The following is a 19,915-nucleotide window of genomic DNA, read 5'->3' as shown; positions in this document are numbered from 1 at the left end:
CAGAGAGACAAACAACCATTCACGGTCATGTTGGCGACGACGGGCGATCTTAGAGTCGCACGTTAATATCAGGTGAACCACAACTTTTCAAAACATCAGAGGAAGCCGGCGTACCTGGAGGGAACCCAGACAGGTATGGGCGGGAGAGCATGCAAACCTTCAGGGTCCATAGGTGGATTTGAACTATGATCACACCTCCAACAAACAGATTATCACATGCTTTCACTGAAGAGTTTGGGATGAGCTGTCTCACAATCACACAGGTAGGAAGCACCAGGATTGAACTCAATCAGGTTATTCCTGACCAAAAGTAGAGATCTTTTAGCTAAGGTATTAAATCAAAAACACACAACAATATTTCAAAGTGGTTAATTAATGATGTTTTATAGAAACACAATAATACAGCATTCAAGCAATGCAAACAACAATCAGATCTGACATTAAGAAAAACAGTCGGGGACATTACAGAAGGCTTTGGGGTTTAATCTTAATCAAGTCTGAAAGTTGTTTTTTTTTTTTTAAATCATGAAATAATTTTTAAAAAATTGTTCGGCTGTTGTACAAACTGCTGCTATGTAAGCAGCACTTTGTACAGGAGTATTTCTGTAATTCATGCCTACGTACACAGAGTGAGTTTGTGGGGTAGGACAGCAGGACCAGGGTGTGATGTTTGGATGATTTAGTTTGTCTGCGACCAACAAATACAAGATTCATAAGCACCTAATAGCCTCAACTAAGGCCCCGTCTATATGATGCCGGAACTTTTTGAAAATGCAACTTTTTTGTTGCGTTTACACCTTCCGTCCACACGACAACGCAGATATCCAGAACGAAAATGCAATTTTTTGAAAACGCTGGCCTACGTGGATTTTTTTTAAAAAACGCTGGGTCTGCGTTGTCGTGTGGACGGTGTATCCGCAACTTTTTAAAAACGCTGACGTCTTGCCTGCGACGAAAACCTCTGTGACACGGAGGATTCCTATTGGATAAAATTTGACTCAATACTGCCACCACATGGTTTGGCATGCTTATAGCCATCTTCGAAAACGCACTGATGCGTTTACGTGTGGACGGAGATTTTTTTTGAAAACGCTGTCGTGTGGACGCGAATCGTTTTCGATGCGTTTTTCAAAAACATCCCTCATCGCGCCTAACTCCTACAAACAGAAAATCCACCTTTAGCGTCATCAAATTGGGGAGACAATGTGATGTCCAGGGGCTTCTTACTATCCCAACAAAGGAAAAACGGAAAGTAAAAGATGACATCAACTGCCGCATTAAAAGAAAGGTAAACATTTGCAAAGAGCTGCTCAACGAATATGTAAAACATCCCACCAGACGCAGATGCTGTTTGACACCTCTTTTGCCTACGGACCACCGACTCGCAATCTATAATCACACACTGGAGTGCCGTTATGTTGTCGTTAGTTTGTTCAGTGTAAATAAGTGAGGCAATGCAGGGGGGATTCATTTATTACAAGTTCACGCTCTGTAGAAAGAGGCTGAGTTGGCCATTCATTACAGTTCATCGCAGCAACACTGTAAAATAAAGGATTTCTGAAAAAACATGTGTGGATTTGTTCTGCTATGTTTTACAGCATATTATGGCATCATCATTTCATACTTTATAGAAGCAGGAAAAATGAAAGGCCTGCGCACCCAAAAATAGCATGAAAAGTTAATTTCTGGAGGCATTTTACTCAGTGTGACCCTTCAGGTGTCGCTCCCTTGCCAAGACCTCATTGGCCGTCATCAGCAATTGGTGCTAGCATGGCAAAAGATCAGAAGTTAAAAGTTTTGGGCGTCTTTGTGGATTCATCCTCAGGCCTGTGGCTGCTTCAAAGGCCTCAGCTGACTGTCCAGAGCAGTGATGTTTTCTCAGTATGCAGTTACCCAAGTCACACTTTCCGTGCATCCCCCTTCATATCGCTTCACTTCATGCCGGACAGTTCAACCTGAAAATCAGTGACAACATAACAAATGTATTATAACATAAAAGACATGGTGCAAAAAAGCCAAGTGAGGAACAAATCCTTACATTATCATTGAAGGAGATATTAACCTATCAAAATAAAATAATGAGATTTTACTTTTTTTATTTACATTTTTATGCAATTAATTTGTCTTCTAAAATTCTGGGGGGGGGGGGTTGTCCCTACTAAAAGTTATTCTAAAATGAAAATTTTCTGTTAAAGCTAAAAAAAACCCTCTTATTCCAGATAATTATAATTATACTTATCATGAAATTGATCAGACAAAAAGACATCAGAACCTTGTTACTCCAGGTTGATTGAACATGAAAAATGATGCGTACACAGTAGACAAAGAAGTTGTGTTAATTAAACAGATGACTGAATAAACTAAGAATAATAAGAGATCTTTAATACTTTATCGGGCAAGTGACTATTTTTGGTTATTTGATTTTCTACATGATGATGAAATATTCTGAAAAATGATACAACAGAAATAAAGAGTTGTTATGCTCTCCAATAACACTGTAAAGTTTTTGTTTTTTTATTATAAAGTATTTCAATGAGCTCCATACAGGTAAAATTTCAGGAGAAAATTTTATGTTAATTTAAAGACTGAGAAATAAATTTACCGACCATGAATAAATAATTTTCTGTAAACATTATTTTAATATATGCAACGGATGCTTTTTTTAAAGAAATAAGACTGAACAGACGATTGTTCAGTGTACTTAGTCTAAGACAAAACCTTTCATATTCAAACAGAGTTATTCATGCTTAAAAATATATTTATTCACCTTACAAAAACACTGAGCACACTGTGCACAGCGGAGTTCAGAAATCAGCTGTTTTAGAAGTCAAAGTATGCATGTGATGCATAACTGACTGTTATTTCATTATATATTAATATCTCCAGGCCAACTCACACAATCAAAAATACATTAAAAGCTTTTCAAACATTAAATCTGTACAATGTCCTAATGTAATACACACAGTATGTCAAATTAACTACATATTTCATTTATACTAATATGAATTCATAACTTTAATAATGGAATGCAGTTTGTCATCCTTTAAACAAAATAGGAAAATAATATTTAATAATAAATAATGTTTATCATCTTTCTAGAGTTTGATGTAATTTTCACTTGTGCCCATTTTTAAGTAAATTGTCTGGTAATCCGCAGTTCTTTGTGATTCAGGATCTGGAAAAGTAAGCAAGTACGCTGGGGCTGAAACCAAAAGCCTGACAAAATGACTGAAAGAATTTGAACCCAGTGACAGTGGTTTAATGAGTCAGGCTGAAGGACAGCCTGAACAGGACACACGATGTGAGTCACAGGTAAAGCAGATGATGGTGGTGACACGCCAGAGAACGAACACCCAACTTTTAGCAACTGAAATCATGTTAAAGTTGGCGTGCTGGATCCCAGAGTCCCACCCCACCCCCCACCCCACCCCCCGCCTCCATGTTTCCACCTGTGGAAAAAAAATGTATTGTAATTTGAGTTGCTCTCTATACATTCTTCACGTGATAGCACATTAATCAATCTTGTTTGTCACACACACACACACACACACGCACACACACACACATGAATCACACGAACCTGCCCATGTTACAGGAGCTGCTGTACTGGGAACACACCCTCTGGGACAGGAATAACAGGCCACTCCAGAGCTCGAGGCACATCAGAGACAGAGTGGCACCATATGAGCTCGATGAGTTCGTAACGTGCCCTTATCTCCATCCCAAATCCCGCCGTGCTTCACCGTTAGCTACTGTTTACACCAAGCACAAGTCAAGAGTAAAAGCGGAAAATGGACTTTCTTCATTCTGAATCACCGATGTCCCCTAGAAAACATTGAGAAAGGACTCTAGTGAGGAGGGACCCTCATATTGAATACGGATTGAAATTTACATGACAACTTAAGAAAAATGCTTTTTTATTACTCATTCATCCCTTAAATCACTTGGCACCCCCGCTCCTTTCCTCTGCCTGAGCTATTAAATCACCATCTTGACCCTGCGACCTGGGGCCGCAACCATAAAGAGCCCCCTGTGGGTCAGAGGCCTGATTGTAACATTTGAATATGAAATGGACTTGGTTGGGCCTGGAAACAGCCCCATGCACTGAGACACAGGCTGACCCCCAGGAGAGAAGCCTGCCTGAGGAGCCCCAGGCCTGGAGGCTCCTTCTTCTCTCAGGGAGGATTTACTTGGACTTGAGAAGGAGGGAGAAGCAGAGAGAGGGCTGAAGTCGGGGGTGGAGGGTAAAGTGGGGTAGGTGTTGGACGAGAGTGAGGGAGAGGAGAAAGAGTGAGGCCAGACATTTGAATAAGAGAAGAAGCGATTGGTGTTTGCATGACAAAGGAGCCCGCCATCTCCCCTGATTGGTGTCACAGTGCAGCACTAAAGCCATGCAGGCCCCCCGGGGAGGGTTGATGTGTGGAGCGCAGGCATGTTTATGCATTCAAGGTGTGATATCAGGGAGGGATAATGGGAGTTCGTCATCAAGTTCCTGGGTAAGAAATTTCTGCGCATATTCTTAGAAGGACAAGATGGTCTGCAGTATTCCAGGTTCAAACTAAAATTAGGTCCGAAGTTCTACTTTTGTCTTTAGAGGCCCCTGAAATGTGATGAAAAATTAAAATCAGTAATTGCTGATATAAGTAATGAATAAACTTAAGGGAAAATAAATTAACTCCAGCAGGTGTGATATCTCTATTCTCACAGATGAAATTTGGGATGACATGTTTGAAACAGTCCAACAGGAAGAGACATACAGACATCCAAGCATTCAGGCATGTTATAAACACTCCAACAGTTCTTCTGCATAACTTAGAATTTGATGAAAAACTTCAAGCTGACAGAAATTCACTTCTGAGCACAGACAGCTCAGATTTAAACTGAACCAGGAGTTGATGCTGTAAATATTGGTGTGTGTCTTATTTTTTTTCATGTCCCATTTGACTTTTTTTGAATTCTCCCAAACCTCAATACCTAATTTAATAAATAGGATTCTACTATGTTGCATCGAAACGGCGTTTTGTTTGTACGTTTTTAGACACCTTCTTGTTTGCGGTGTTCCCTTCCTGAAGTTCAACACCTAATTATTGAACAGAGGTGTGAAAAGGAACTGTCTCCCACTGAGTGGAGTCAGTCCTCACCTTCTACAGGTAGGCCTCTGGCACCAAGGAGTCCTGACCATCCACCCCCCCCCTAGGTACAAAACATAACAATAGGACAGAGCTAAGCATGCATTATAAGAGAAAACAGCTTCTTGGGTCAGTCTGGCCTCTCTGACTTTATCTCCAAAACCTCTAACATGTGCTGTCCCTCTGATGTACTCATTCCTGATCCTATCCTTCCTGGTCACTCCCTGAGAGAACCTCAGCATCTTCATCTCTGCTACCTCCAGCTCTGTCTCCTGTCTTTTCCTCAGTGACACTGTCTCTAGACCAAACAACATCGCTGGTCTCACCACAGTTTTGTACACCTTTCCTTTCATTCTAGCTGAAACTCCTGACTCTTTTCTCCACCCGTTCCATCCTGCCTGTACACGCTTCTTCACCTCTTTTCCACACTCTCCATTGCTCTGGACTGTTGACCATAAGTACCTAAACTCCTCCACCTTCTTGATCTCTTCTCCGTGTAACTTTTATTTCAGGTACTGAAGATTATTGAGGTGAGGGAGGTGGGTGTTAGGGTTAGACAACTGAACAAGACAACTGAGCAAAGCCCGAGCAAAATGCCCCCCAGGGGTTCAAGAGTGATGATGATGAAGGAAGCTTTATAGGGGGAGAGTTAGCGAGGTAACACACACACACACGAACACACACACACACACACACATACACTTCTTGCAGACAAAGCCTCCACAGGCTCATCAGGGCCGTGCCGCTGGCCCTCAGTGACACACCTCCAAGAGAGATGGCCTGACTAACTCTCCATGGCAACTAATCAATAAGTGACAGAGTCGGTCAGGACTGACCCGTAACTGAGTGTGTTCCACCTCCCCCCATGTTCCCAGGGTTACACACCCATAAACCACACACACACACACACACACACACACACACACACACACACACACACACACACACACACACACACACACACACACACACACACACACACACAATCTGGGACAGAAGTACCCCCATGTTGACCAGTTCCAGGACAAAAACATTGATAACATATCGTTTTGTTTCAACATGTATAGGAGTTTTCTACATCATCATGTGTGTGTGTGTGTGTGTGCGTGTGTGTGTGTGGGCGTGCGTGCGCGTGTGTTTGCAGTGGAGTTGTACAGGTTCCAGAATGAACATGGCTCCCTCCAATAGCGATATGATCTGTGCGCCTCTGATGACTCAGTCACCACACCTCCATTGTTTATCTGTCAATCTGCGTTCGCCCTCAGTCCTCCACAAACACTAATCAATATCTGTGGCCTAGATGAGAGGGCTAATCTTCTCCTTGTCTCCCCCTTAAGTTTTCATCCCCCTTGTGACTCTGCATTGTCTTGCAGCAGTCCCTCTCTTTGCTGTCCCAAGGCATAGTCTATACGTCACTACACATACACTTGCCCCATTTTCAAGGCTTCCAAGACGGGTCAGAAGTGGGGTCAGAACTCTAGTAACAGACGCAGTGATGTGTGATATACCAAAGTAGCATCTCTAACAGACACACTCAAACACATGAAGGTACCTCAGCGTTGGAGCGTTTTCTTAACACACACTCGAACCAACCGTTTGTATGTAATTGCCCTTACAGGTTATTCAGGAAGAGTCTTCCTAATCCTGTTTCATTCTTGGTTGTGTGCTTGTGTGTGTGTGTGTGCGTGCCCGTGTATGTGCACGTGTGTGGTTTTACACAGCTCTCTTCTTACCACAATTACAAGCAAAAACAAGTCTGACTAACCATTAGTTGTTTGGTTGAACTAAATGTCAAAGGGATCCTCAACAGATTAAAGCATAGACAAAAACAGAATCCTTTCCAACTCAGCTGTGTGATTTGTATTTGTTATATTTGGGACAAAAGATGCAGCAGGTAATTGAACCTCCTATTTGACGCGTCTTATATTCACGCACACCTGTCTGGGTAGAGTAAACACCGCCGGAGTCAGACGCTTTAAAGGATGACCCTCACATTTAAACCTGGTTATGGGTGAATCCTGACGCTGGCCTGCCTGCACGGTACGTCAAAGAGACCACAATCACATCTATGATGTGTGTTTTGTATTTACACAAATTAATAATGTACAATCATACCCTCAGCTACTTTCTTTGTATAACTTGCAGCATCTGAAGGCCAGTTTGGCCTCGATTCCATTGATGCACCACTTCTGGGCGGTTACAGCTTCTTGAGTGGAGGCATATTTGCCTCCGAGGTACGGCGATACAACCATAGCTATCTTTAATAAGACACTTGCTCGCGGAACAGGTCTATAGGCGCTCACAAACATTTAAGGAAGGGCCTGAAAAATGAGGATGTGCTTAAAAAGGAGTGGTAAAAAATGGTCAGATGTGATTTTCTAGTGTTTCTGGTGAGTGCTGTCAGTGAATGAGTGACTGAGTGAGTGGGTGAGTGAATGGAGAGGGGATTGAGAGGATGGTGCACTGGAGAGGGATGGCTCTCAGTGGGTCAGCCCCAAAGCCCTGACCCCAGGAGGATTTGATGCCATTTTCCCACGCAGGGAGTCGACCTGAGAGGAGCTCGTTAACAACATCTGCCCCGGTTCAGGGAGATTAACCCCCACCGCCTATCCCCCCCCCAAAAAAAAACCCCCCCCGCACCTCTACACACTGCTCTGCTGTCAATCTCTACCTCACACGAGTCCCATCGCTCTGGACGGGCCTGCTTAACCTGGACACTCCGGTTCAGTTTCCCGGGGATCTCAGCAACCACAAACGAGTAGAGTCAGACTGTCATGGGTGCAGTGCCCAACCCCACGCATCAAATCATCCGTTACACTCAAACTATGCTGTTGGGTGATGTCTGATCAGCACATCAGAGGAGGCTCCAGATTTGAGTTGAGATTACGTGAAGAGTTGCGAGTTGTTTCAGAAGGTGTGTCTCTGCTGGAAGTTGTCAAGCAGGTCCAGCAGGCGAGTTTGTGATGTCACCAACGTCAAGTCTGTCAGCCAGATTTGTGTAATGTGTTTTCCACTCATCATGCTGACGTAAAGGGACACACTGCTACTACTTTTACTGCCTTATAGACCTCTACTCCCACGGGTCTCCAACAAGAATGGCATAATATGGACAAACACATGAAAAAAAAATATATGGACACTTCCTGCTACTGTAAAGCCAGAGGCTTTCACGTGCTAGGCAGATACATAAGTACGCATAGACGCATAGTGAGCCGAATCCACTGGGAATCCGCTGAATCCATGTTCTACAGGGCTATAATTAGGTTAGTTTTTGGAGAGGGGGTTAAACAAACAGGGCCTGTGAGGTCATAGGCAGATGGAAGTGGGATATGCCTGCACTTGCTGAGTGGGCACAGAGCTCCACATGACAGGAGCGAGAGGCCCTCGGGCGCTCACCGGGAGTGAGGGGGCTTTGGATTTGGGTGTGGGGGGGGTGGGCAGCCCCAACTCAGATGGCCTTGCTGGCAGAATTTTTAAACATAATCAAGAGCCATGTAAGGTCCAGTCCCACGCCTTTCCGCAAAAACAGTTTAGAACATTGAAGTCCTCATTACATGTGATCACATATGCCAAACCCAACAAGCAGACTGCTGAGCTTTGATCTCCAGAAATTAAAGATGAAGTTTCACCATACTGACATGTTCGAACTGTTCTGTCAGTTGTTGAGTAGAAACCTTTCGGGGGAACTTCGGAGGCGAAAGTCGACCCAAACATACATTATTTTCTGGGTTTTTCCAACAACCATAACCATCGCTTCGCTCAGGCCACACTAAACAACTCAGACACCAGGAAGCAGGAAGAGAAAAGCTACTTAATTACAAAAAAATGAGTTGGAAAGTGTGATTAGGTGACGGGTGGATGCCGGCATGCTAGAATGACTTAAAACCCTGTCGCTGAATGCAGGGAGGTCTGGATAATCTTTCCCTCAACAAAGGTGCGTGGGGCTAATCCAGGCTGCTGTGCTGGGCTGTGGATCAAATCCTACGGGGAGTGTGGGAAGACCGGCATGGCTGCCATTGCTTCGGCCCTCTTGGTAGCCAAAGCTTATTTATCCTCAAGTAGACTGCTTGTCCATTCGTCCACACACCTCAGCGTTATGAGTGTCAGCCACCATGAGTGTCTGGAGACTTTTAGTTAATGAATGTGATGCAATCCCTTGATGTGGTGAAAAAAAAATTCACCACATAAATTGTATTTTGAACAGAACTGTCGCGGGTTGGAAAACTCGTGAAGCAGTTTAAAGAAGTTCCACATTAATTGAGCTCCACAACTTTCGCTAAGTAGACTAAATTAAAGAGGAAATGGGAAAATCTTTCACGACCAGGAAAAGTATAAAATACTTTAAAGCAATTTATTAGTTTATTTTCTATGCCAAACAAATTCACAATTCTTATTGCATTAAAAGTATACAAAGTAAATTTACATAACTTTTGAAAGTCTCAGAGCTCTCTTCATATATCTCATCGATATAAACATTTGAATGTAAAGTGACGTAATGTTGACCTTTCTTTATTCTCTGATTTGTAAGTTAATTTCTAAAAAGTACAAATATTCCAACAACTCCTGATAAAATATTAAAAACATATTCAAACTGACTGAAGCAGCTAACGGAGTATAACTTGATAATTCGTTTTCTGTTTATTAAGTCAATACTGGAAAAAAAATTTGGTTAACTGGGTAAACTTACGAGACAAAGAGTGTTTCACCAAATAATTAAAAAGTAATTAAAAAAGGAAAAAAAGACAATACTAAGCTAATTTTAATTCCAACAGTAATTCCCAAATTGTGTCTGGAAATATTGCCAGAAATATCAGATAATAGATTCAAGAATTTTGTCAGATTAAGTAATTAATTATAACATTTTGTTTCGTTTCAGGACAAGTTATTATCTTTTAAATCCTGTAATTGGAAAATACGGTAAGGATAAGACCTTTATGTTTCCCAAATGGACAAAAAACATGCTTTTAAGATGAAATATTAGAGCTCAAGTAACGTAAAATTAAAAGTAAATGAAGATGTGTTAATAAGTCACATTTCAATTTATATTCCCTTGGGAATCCATTTGCAGCCATATACCCCAAACCTCCTCTTACCCAAAAAGACAGAGTCACAAATCATGTTTCGTACAAATTTATTCAGCTTTAAGAATAGAGGATGGTCTTAAAATATGTAGAAACGTCAGTTTAAATAAACCTTTTCGTTCGAGATAATGAGTAAACATGACACTGTCAAAACCATCACAGGGAGAAAAAAAAAAACATTTTACAAAAAACAAAATTGGATTATTTTTTTTTTCATGTGGCAAAACATCGGGTTCACAAGCTAAAAAAGATGGGAAAAATCTTACTATAAATAAAAAAAACAAAAAACTGCGTTTGCGACCCGCACAGTCTTAGCATTTTATTTTAACATATAGGTGAGGAGACAAAAAAAACAAAAAAAAAAGTGAGAGAAAAAGAAGACTACAAAATTTGGACACAGTCGAGACAACTGACATTCTACAAATGAAGTGTAAACATTTATGAACCAGCGTTTCTGAAATACATCAGCCTCTCTTAATGAGGCCACATGCCTTTTTCATAGAGAGAAAATATGGCATTAATTAAAACATAGAAGTCCAATTCTTCTACATAAGTTGATTGCTTAAACTTTGTGCCTCTGATTGGGCTCAAACGTTCAGTTTCGGTCCTTTTTTTAAAACTCATTTAAAGTGAACAACTCGAAAGATACTGAGATAAAATCGTTTCTGAACAAAAAAAAAAAAAAGAAAAAAAAAAAGGTGTTTCTTTAGCAACCAAACAGTTCAAGTATCCGAAATACTACTTAGAGTCATTTCTTTCTGCTCTCAGATGTGGGTGAGAGGTAGCGTCCCATTGACGCCGGTCCCTGCGCTCTGATAGTGCGGATGGACGCTGTGTAACCGGCTGCTCTGCAGGGAGGAATGCTCCGCGCTTTCCCCGCCGGGGGGCAGGTACATGCTTATCATATCCCTCAGGTCCCCCAAACACGCCCGCTGAGAGTGGGACGTGATAGCCGGTGGCGGTGAGCTGGGCTCGGTCTTACAAACGGACGCCATGGAGCTCAGTCCCATGGCGCTGGAGGTCTGCTGCGTGTACGCCGGAGACATGCTGTAAGTGGAAGCCGCGTTCATGTAGGTCTGCGCCGAGGACATCATCGGGTATTGGAGCCCTGCCATCTCGTATCGGTGCATCTGCTGGATCTGGGGGCTGTTCATGCTGTGGTGCTGAGGGTAGGCTAACTGGTCCTGCATGAGGGAGTACGCGCTGTTCGTCCAGCCGTTCATGTGCGCGTAACCATCCATCCGCTGCCCCACTGACACCGAGTTGTTGACACCGTTGGCTCCAGGCGCCAACAGCCCCCCGGGCAAAGAGTACTTGTCTTTCTTGAGCAAGGTCTTGGTCTTTCTTCGGGGACGGTATTTATAATCCGGATGCTCCTTCATGTGCATTGCGCGTAGACGCTTGGCTTCGTCGATGAATGGCCTCTTTTCTGCGTCCGTCAAAAGTTTCCAGTCAGCCCCGAGTCGCTTGCTGATTTCAGAGTTGTGCATTTTGGGGTTTTCTTGTGCCATCTTTCTCCGCTGTCCCCGGGACCAGACCATGAAGGCGTTCATCGGACGCTTCACCCGCTCCTGGTCGCTGACACTGTTGTTCTTTGCCCCCGGTGCCGAACCCGAGTTGGACTGCGGGAGCGGGGTCTTGATCTCGGTTTCCATCATGTTATACATTTAGGCGACTTCAGCTGATCACTCACAAACACAAAAAAGAAGTTGGCCAAACAGCGCCAAAAATTCAAAGAGGTAGAAATACTGACCAGTCTCATAAGAAGACGGGAAAAAGTTGCGCCCTCAGAGGCTAATACGCGTCTGCAGGTGTTTCTGGTTCGTCTCCGCTCAAGGCTGCTCTGTCTCCGACCGTTCTGAAAGAGAAGTCTGTAAGCTTCCTTGCAAAATCATCTGTTAATAGGCCTACTGGACGGACCATGTGATGTTGATTGACAGCATAACAAAGAGGCGCAGACGACCAATCATTGCGCTCCTTTCTATCCACGGCGTAATAAACCTGGACGCGCAGCGCTGCGTTTTGGGTGGAGGAGGGAGACGTGAAGTTTTTAAAACAGCTGCGCAGCTCAATAATCTCAACGCTAAATGTTCTACATTTATAACATTTATGAAGAATAAATTCATATTTTAAAAAAAGAAGAATATTATAAATATGAGAAAAACGCCGTTTTTGCTTTTGCAAATAAAAAAACGGCGTTTAAACCTTTTACCAGGCTTTTTTTTCCCAATCTAATTTGGAATTTGATTTGAAATAAGATTAAGAAAAAGTCTAAATATTTTTTTCAGACAGTACGGCATGCAGTTGTATCCAATATAATCGAAAAACAGCGAGTAAAATTCACATTTGGAGGAGGTAAAAGTCTTCAGTGGTTCTATTTTGTCAGGTAGAAAGTGACACGTTGAAATAAAATTTGCTCTTGGAGGGGGGAAAAAAACATTCATTTAAATTTTCTTTCAAAAACAGCTAGTGCTGCTTTAATGACGATTTCTTCCAGCTTAATTTTGCAAACATTACAAAGTCAGTATTAGTTTTTTTTATGTCATGAGAACCTTTTTCTCCATATGATCTCTACTATATGTTTGTCAAGTTATTTTTAAAACTTTTGCTGTCTCCCTTAGTGCTGCATTAAATTCTCACCCGTACACATAATCAGAAATAATCCAGGTTCCTTTTAATGTATAAATCCTGTGGAAAATCTACACAAAACATCTAAATTTTGTAAATGTATTGAAACACAGGCTCCATGAGCACAACTAAAACAACAAAATCTAAAATAAGAAAGCAAACTAATCGTATTATGTAATAATAATAAAGTATGCTTTAAGTAAAGCATACGTCTGACTCAAATTAAATTAATAGTAAATTAATGTGGACGCGTCCGCGGTGAGAAGGAACCAATGCGAAACTTTAATACGTCAACGACCTCTTGTGGAGGCTGCGGGCCACGTCCCAAACCCCCCCCCCAGGGAAAAAGCAGAACGCGCGCTCTCGGTCGAGTCGTGAGTCTGCGTAAAATCAACAGCCGCTCAGGCCGAACTCTCCACGTCAATGCTTATTAAAATGGTTTCATTTACACGTGTCACTCCACAGACGCCGCTGCGCCGTGGAAACCAGTTGCTCCACATGCAGGCCGAGCCTCACACTTGTTAATGATCGAGAGTCAATTCGCTGGTCGAAACCAACACTTATAGCGCCTCGGTTCTAAAATTGAGAAATATTCTTTATGTGCATTTCAGAATCTTCCTGCCCCCACCCCCTTTAAAATCTAAAATGCAGCCGCTATAGGTCAACTACAGGCAGACAGTGCGTCTGCTAAAGGGAGCTGCAGGGAAGGTAGATATAAACGTTTATTCTTATTTGGATTCGCAGTTAATCATTATTGAGGATAACACGCATTAAAAAAATCCATCCAAAGGTCTGCATCAATAAAATTATATATAAAATTATATATAATAAAATTACTATATACTATATATACTATATATACTATATATATATATATATATATATATATATATATATATATATATATATATATATATATATATATATATATATATATATATATATATATATATATATATATATATATATATATGCGTGTGTGCGCTTCCAAAGAGGGACGTTTTGCTCTTCATAAAACCACAAAGATATAAGATTATAAGATGTTTTGCATTAAAGGACAAACAGAAAAAAGAAAGTGTAAAGAAATAATTACTACCATTGAAATTAGCTCACATGATGGAATAAAGATGGAAAAACTATGTTTTCTTAAAGGCGGGGGAACAAATAATCCCTCAAGTAGTAAATCACCTGAAAATAGACATCATGAATTTAATTTTGCCGTTCAATGGGGCGTCACAAACAGACCAAAAGCAATAAACTAACGTCCAATTAGCCGGCATGTATTCTCTGTGACCGGTTATTTGTGTATCTGGCCAGATCTCAATACTGATCCGCTTGTAATCTTCTTATGGAAATTGACCGGTAGCAGAGAGATAGGGGGAGAAAGAAAAAACCACACCAGGAGTAACCCGGAGTTTGGTAATGAGGGCTTCTGTGCAGCTAATTTCCTAATTAAGGAACGGAGGACCACCAGGACAGTCTCCTCCGATTCAGACTCAACAAGCCTGACGGGCTGAAGTGGCTCTGAGTGCGCACGGCTGCAGGAACTGCTGTTGAAATTTGGGAAATATTATGTTCATGTCTTGTTGGGAGGATATAATCCGCATGCAATCAGATAGCAGATAATTTAATGTTCAAAAATGGATCAATTTTGCGCCTCTTTGTAGCCGCAAATTGTTGTTTCCTCCTGAGAAATCTACCGAAATGCAGTATGTGTCGCTGAAATAAAGATGGATTCTTTCAAACAATCTGTTTAAACATGGCATGTTGACACAGCATTAAATATGATGTCTATATTTGACAGGAATAACAGATTCTTTTTGTTTGTTTTGTTTAAATGAAATGATCTTCTTGTGGCCTCTATAGGCCTTGAAAGTTAAAAAAAAAAAAAAAAAGGCATATTTTTGCGCTTTTCTGAGAATGAAAACACATTCAGGATGAATAAATGAACCAAACGGGGGCTGTTTCGAACCTGTTTGCTGGTTTATGACCAGAAAAAACTTCTTAATCTAAACGTCGTGACAGAGGCTGCATGTCCGCCAATCACATGTGGATTCCTGGTATTTTATTTTTGACACATATTTGCAGCTTTTTCTGTTTATCATATCTGTCTATTTCCAAACGGGGTTATATAATTCTAATCGAAAGACGCATCTCAGACAGACAATAAGCAGCATTATTTTACGTGTCCGTTTTAGACCTCATGACCCCCAGAATCAATAACTTTTTTGTTTCAGCTCAGTGACTTCGGACAAGGCCTTTGAGAAACAGTAATTAACAAAGAATGGAGTTTCAATTACAGCCACAATAGAGACTGTCTCATTAAGATTTGCATGATTTTTGTATGAGGAATGCAAATGAAGATGCGATTTACACACGGTCTGCTGTTCCTATTGTGCCACAGTGAATGGTTGCGTCCTCCCAGTTCAACACAGGTAAAATAATATTCACGGGTCATTTAGAGGAATCAGAGCACTGCTATTAATGCCTCTTTATTCCACCAAGCAGGACTGGTATTCCTGATTATAATTTGACTTATCTGACCCACAGTACTTCCTAAAAATTTAAAATATTTAGATATGTTAACGTGTTTGATATGTTTTAGAAACAATATCTCATCACGGTTCAACAATATGTCACTAAAATTTACATCCACGTGCTAAAATATATCTGTAATGCTTTTGCAAAAATATATCTTAATTTTTGGCTAACGTTCAGACATTATTTTGACTTTCGAAACAGTTAGTTATAAATCTGAACTTCATTTAGTTGGTGATAAGATTCTAGATTTCACAGATGAGGGTTGTTAAAGACTTTTATGATGGCATAAATACAAATAATAATTCACTTTTTTTTTTGTACTCTGGGGTTGCAAAAATGTGCAGAAACATCTCAACAGAAATGGGGGAAAAAGCTCATCTTTGAAGCAAACAACGTGAAATGCCTGTTTTTTAAAAAAATGTCATAAAGTTTCCTTAATTATTCTGAAGAGTTTAACATTAAAATGTAAAGTATATGTGCAAATTTCACTCAAAATGGGATTAAATCTGATTATTTTTAATAAATAAATAGAAGACAGGTGCTAACTATTTTAAGAAATGTGTTTTTTCTTAAGCGCTGCTCTGTGTCATCCCTCAATTGTTCCTTTAGACTGGTTAAATGTAGTCATAATGAGAGAACACGGAAGATGAAGCAGGCTCATCAGCAAATTCATCACATGTTGGAATCACCTCGATGATTATCTCTTGGCTGACTGGGAGCCCATCTGAGGGAGGGAAAGCCTCTGTATTCTCTAATGGGGTGAAGGGACAGTCACTCAGAACTATAAAACTAATATACTCAGAGGACAGATGCATTGATTTTGAGGATTGCTTTAATGGAGTGTTGCAAGTTTATCAGGGGGACTCACGGCTGATAGAAAATTTGAGGTTTCATTACGTCACCCAGCAGCATCTTGTGTAGCTCATGGGAATGTGTCTCTTATTGACCACGGCTTGTGAAACAACATACAAAAAAGAAAAGAAAAGCTGTGCCTCCTGTAGCCGCCGGTGAAGAATCCTTCAAACTTTAGCCTCTTTTTCTCTCCGTCAGGCCAAGCATGTCCTTCCTCATTATGTTCCTGCATGAGCAAGGCCAAGGCTGCTGACACACACCCAGTGTAATCTCTTTAACCTGACGCTGTCATGAGCAGACAAGGCATGACCACCCAACACTCTGCTCCATCTCACTTAGCCAAGGAAATAGTTTTTCACCTCATCACCTCTTTGGGTCATAGCTGCTTATCATTTAGGAAGGTACATTACGACACATTTGGTTTTAAAGTATGCTCGACACATACAAAAATTGTTCTCACACACACTGACACAAACACACACACTCGCTGAGGTTAATCATTCTTACATAGTGCAATCATGTGCAGCAGCATGCAGTTAGAATTTCATACCCACTGACCCTTGGAGTTTCTATAATTGACACAAGCATTTTTGTGGTTATTGACTAATGAAGCTAAAAGCAAATGAAATTCTATCACAGCAGAGGACACCCATGGAAGCATTTTTAAATGAATATACAGTGATTATTAGGCCCATGAAGTCATTTCTCAGACAAAGACACTTAACATTTACTTAGAAGATTAGCAGAAACATTCATATTTAAACATTTGGTATATGATGCGTTAAATGAAAAATAAAATATGAAATTACCCTGAATTATAATATCATAACCATTGAAAACTAATTTCAGTTCAGTTTAAATTTAGCAGAAAATTCTAATAAATATGGTTTTGCCTCTAAGCCGAGGCTGGATTAAGTCATCCAGTTTGCTACATGATCCTTTCCGGGTGTCTAAACTCCTCCATCTCCTCGGTTTACGCTAAAATCTCTCGTTGGTGCGATCTTAATTTATCCTGCAGAGAGATCGTTTTAGACCTTTATTTGGAGGGTTTGCACAGTAGCTGTCATCAGAATGTGCTCTGAATAGCATCTAATTCTCTATAGTGCAACAAAAGAAGCCACAGTTTAAATTATAGGCCCTTTTTTTTTTTTTGGATGCTTCTTTTTTTTTTTTTCTGCACCAGCATTAACATCCAATCAGCAGATGTGTGAATGGCATTATCAAGCACCTCTATATTATGATCACTTTAAATACTGTTGTTGCCTGACTGGCTAATTACAGCGCTCATTATTTTCCATGTATCTTTTGAATCATTGCCATGTTCACTTTTTTTTCCAAAAACAATGGAAACTTTCTCAGTTTTTTGTTTGGAAGAAAGTGCTGAATCGTCACTTTTAGCTTTGCACCATGCCCAAGCAAGCAGCCCTCTTTTGTTTTAGTCATAATTGAGATTCCACTAATCTAGCCTCCTTTAAAAAATGAAACAGCCTCTTTGTCAAGCCTTCATTAGCCTAAGATAATATTGTGAGAATGCACAATTAATTTGCAGTGTAACTTTAATTAATTGAATACACCCAGTTTTGTAATATGATTAATACCACCAAGTTTTTTTTATCTGGCTTCTCTTCCAACATGAATATGTAACAGAGATACATCAGAGCACTAATTGGTGTATTTAAAAAAGTCCAAAACTAGGTGAAGTTAATTATAAGAGGTAATTTATTGAACCGTAATAAAGAAACAAACAAGCATAAATTGATAAATATATCATGGGTGCCATTCTGTGCAATCTTGCTGGGATTTGGTAGAAAATGACTAATCTCCATCGCGTGCAAAGCACTTGATAAAGCAGATAGTGGTCATAAATTCAGTGCCAGTCAAGGTCTCATTAAAAGAGGCATAATTTAATTAAGAGTTAGCCATCGTCCTCTAAATATATTAATTACCTTGAGCAAGAGGAGATGAGTACGATGATTATTATGTATTTCATTTGAGAGGAAGAGCAAATTAAGGAGGGAAAGCTGACTGTGTTGACAAGATAATGGATGAGCTGTTCTGAGATGAATTTGGTCACCTTGCCTTGGGTTGCTTTCAGAGAGGTGAGTCAGAGGACAGCTCAGGTCCTCCGCGTTTCTTCTGTGTTTACTGGACCAACGTTTAGAACCAGACTTCAGGAAGAAACGTTTGGCCAATCTGGAGACTCATTTCACTGCAGTAAATATTCTACCTCAATCAATATTATGATTTGGTGTTAGTGAGATGAACCACATTTCTAAACCAACGCTGAAAATATTTCTACTATTCAAATAGATTTCCCTTTTAACTGAAGTGGAATCGGTCTGGTTTAAACATTAGCTTAAAAAAAAAAAAACGTTCAAAAGAAAGTTGCGAAAGCATAAAAAACTGGCAGCGATAATGAATATTTATTTCTTGCCGATGACTTTTGCTACTTACGAACACAACTAATAACAAACTGCACCTTGGGGTGGCATCTATTTGCTCACACACACACACACACACACACACACACACACACACACACACACACACACACACACACACACACACACACACACACAAACCAGGGGAGCCAAGAGGCGACGGCTCATTGCCTCTTAGACTGATATGTCAATGGAACATACAAGATTTTGCCGCTGCATTGAAGCGATTCTCCAGCCATCCTCCTCTCCTGGCTGACAGCAGGACAAAGAACCTAAGCTACTATTATCTGGGAAAGCTCCCGTCCTTGCTTTCATCTTCCTCTATACATGCACAAACATAGATGTCTGTGCTTGTGCAAACACAGGAAAGTCACGGATGCAACCGGCTTTAGTGTCGTGTGGAGTTTGGTCATCGCTTTGGCACATCGTTGAAATGCCTGTGCGGTTGTAAACTGACAGAACTGACATGTAAAAGAAGTGGAGCGTATCTGATTTTTATGAGATGGATCATATACAAGAGTCAAGAATGTGTGTTTGAGAAAAATATTAGACTGGATCCAACAGGTGAGAAGTGTACAGATATCCTCTTGTCTGCAAACACATGAACACACAGAACAGAAAAATCCCTGCACCATCTCCCTGGAAGCCCGCCCTCCCTCTGCTCCTTTCTTCACTCCCCCTCCTCCCCCTCTGGCCAGAAAATTGAGGACACTCACCAAACTCTGACTGGCCCCAAGGCTTCTGCTGCTACTGCTGTTTCCCAATCCCTCTGCTAGTCACACCCTCAACAGCTGGCTGTCAGCAGGCCCCAAGAGCAAGGATCATGGGCTGGAAGATAGCAGTGACATCCTCAGCTCCAGACTCCAACCGTGGCCATTCAGGACTGGAGCACCAACCACCACCATGTGCAGCAGAGGAATAAAGAAGCAGAGCTGGGCAGTCTCTGGTGTGGAGGTGCACACTGCAGCTGAGCTCTCCCTGCTCTGGGACCCATCTCATTCAGCCAAGATTGCTTCATACAAAAGTTGACAATGCACCAGTGAAAGCCATTGTTGATATTCAACATTTTTTAAATAGCTGAGCAGAATAGACAACATGGCAGGCTGCAAAACTTGGCAAGGACAACTGACCTGGATCTGCCTATTTTGACAGAGTTGCCACGCCGGGTGAGACGAGAGGGAGCTATTGTATTAAAGAGAGAGAGAGAGAGAGAGAGAGAGAGAGAGAGAGCTCGTGTGAAAGA

General features: G+C 41.1%; 1 protein-coding gene across 2 annotated transcripts; it reads right to left on the bottom strand.

Moving 5' to 3' along the window:
* Positions 1-469: 469 nt before the first annotated feature.
* sox3 (SRY-box transcription factor 3) lies at positions 470-19,645 on the bottom strand. 2 transcript variants are annotated; one of them, XR_011037226.1, is made up of 2 exons: positions 19,389-19,645; positions 470-1,955 (listed from the first exon to the last, which is right to left on the bottom strand). XR_011037226.1 is itself a non-coding variant. In XM_068326227.1 (2 exons), the coding sequence occupies exon 2, from the start codon at positions 11,875-11,877 to the stop codon at positions 10,975-10,977; it is 903 nt and encodes a 300-aa protein (XP_068182328.1). In that variant the 5' UTR covers positions 11,878-12,068; positions 19,389-19,645; the 3' UTR covers positions 9,576-10,974. The 2 variants fall into 2 exon arrangements, 1 of the variants encoding a protein (XP_068182328.1); XM_068326227.1 differs by lacking the exon at positions 470-1,955 and adding an exon at positions 9,576-12,068.
* Positions 19,646-19,915: the final 270 nt, after the last annotated feature.

This window comes from Antennarius striatus, chromosome 10, assembly GCF_040054535.1.
Source record: "Antennarius striatus isolate MH-2024 chromosome 10, ASM4005453v1, whole genome shotgun sequence".
NCBI classification, from domain to species: domain Eukaryota; kingdom Metazoa; phylum Chordata; class Actinopteri; order Lophiiformes; family Antennariidae; genus Antennarius; species Antennarius striatus.
Note: the sequence above shows the minus strand (reverse complement) of the source record. Positions and strands in the feature narration are given on the sequence as shown.

Excerpts from the sequence above, each read along its gene's own strand:
- sox3 (XM_068326227.1), bottom strand. The coding sequence starts at position 11,877 with ATGTATAACATGATGGAAACCGAGATCAAGACCCCGCTCCCGCAGTCC.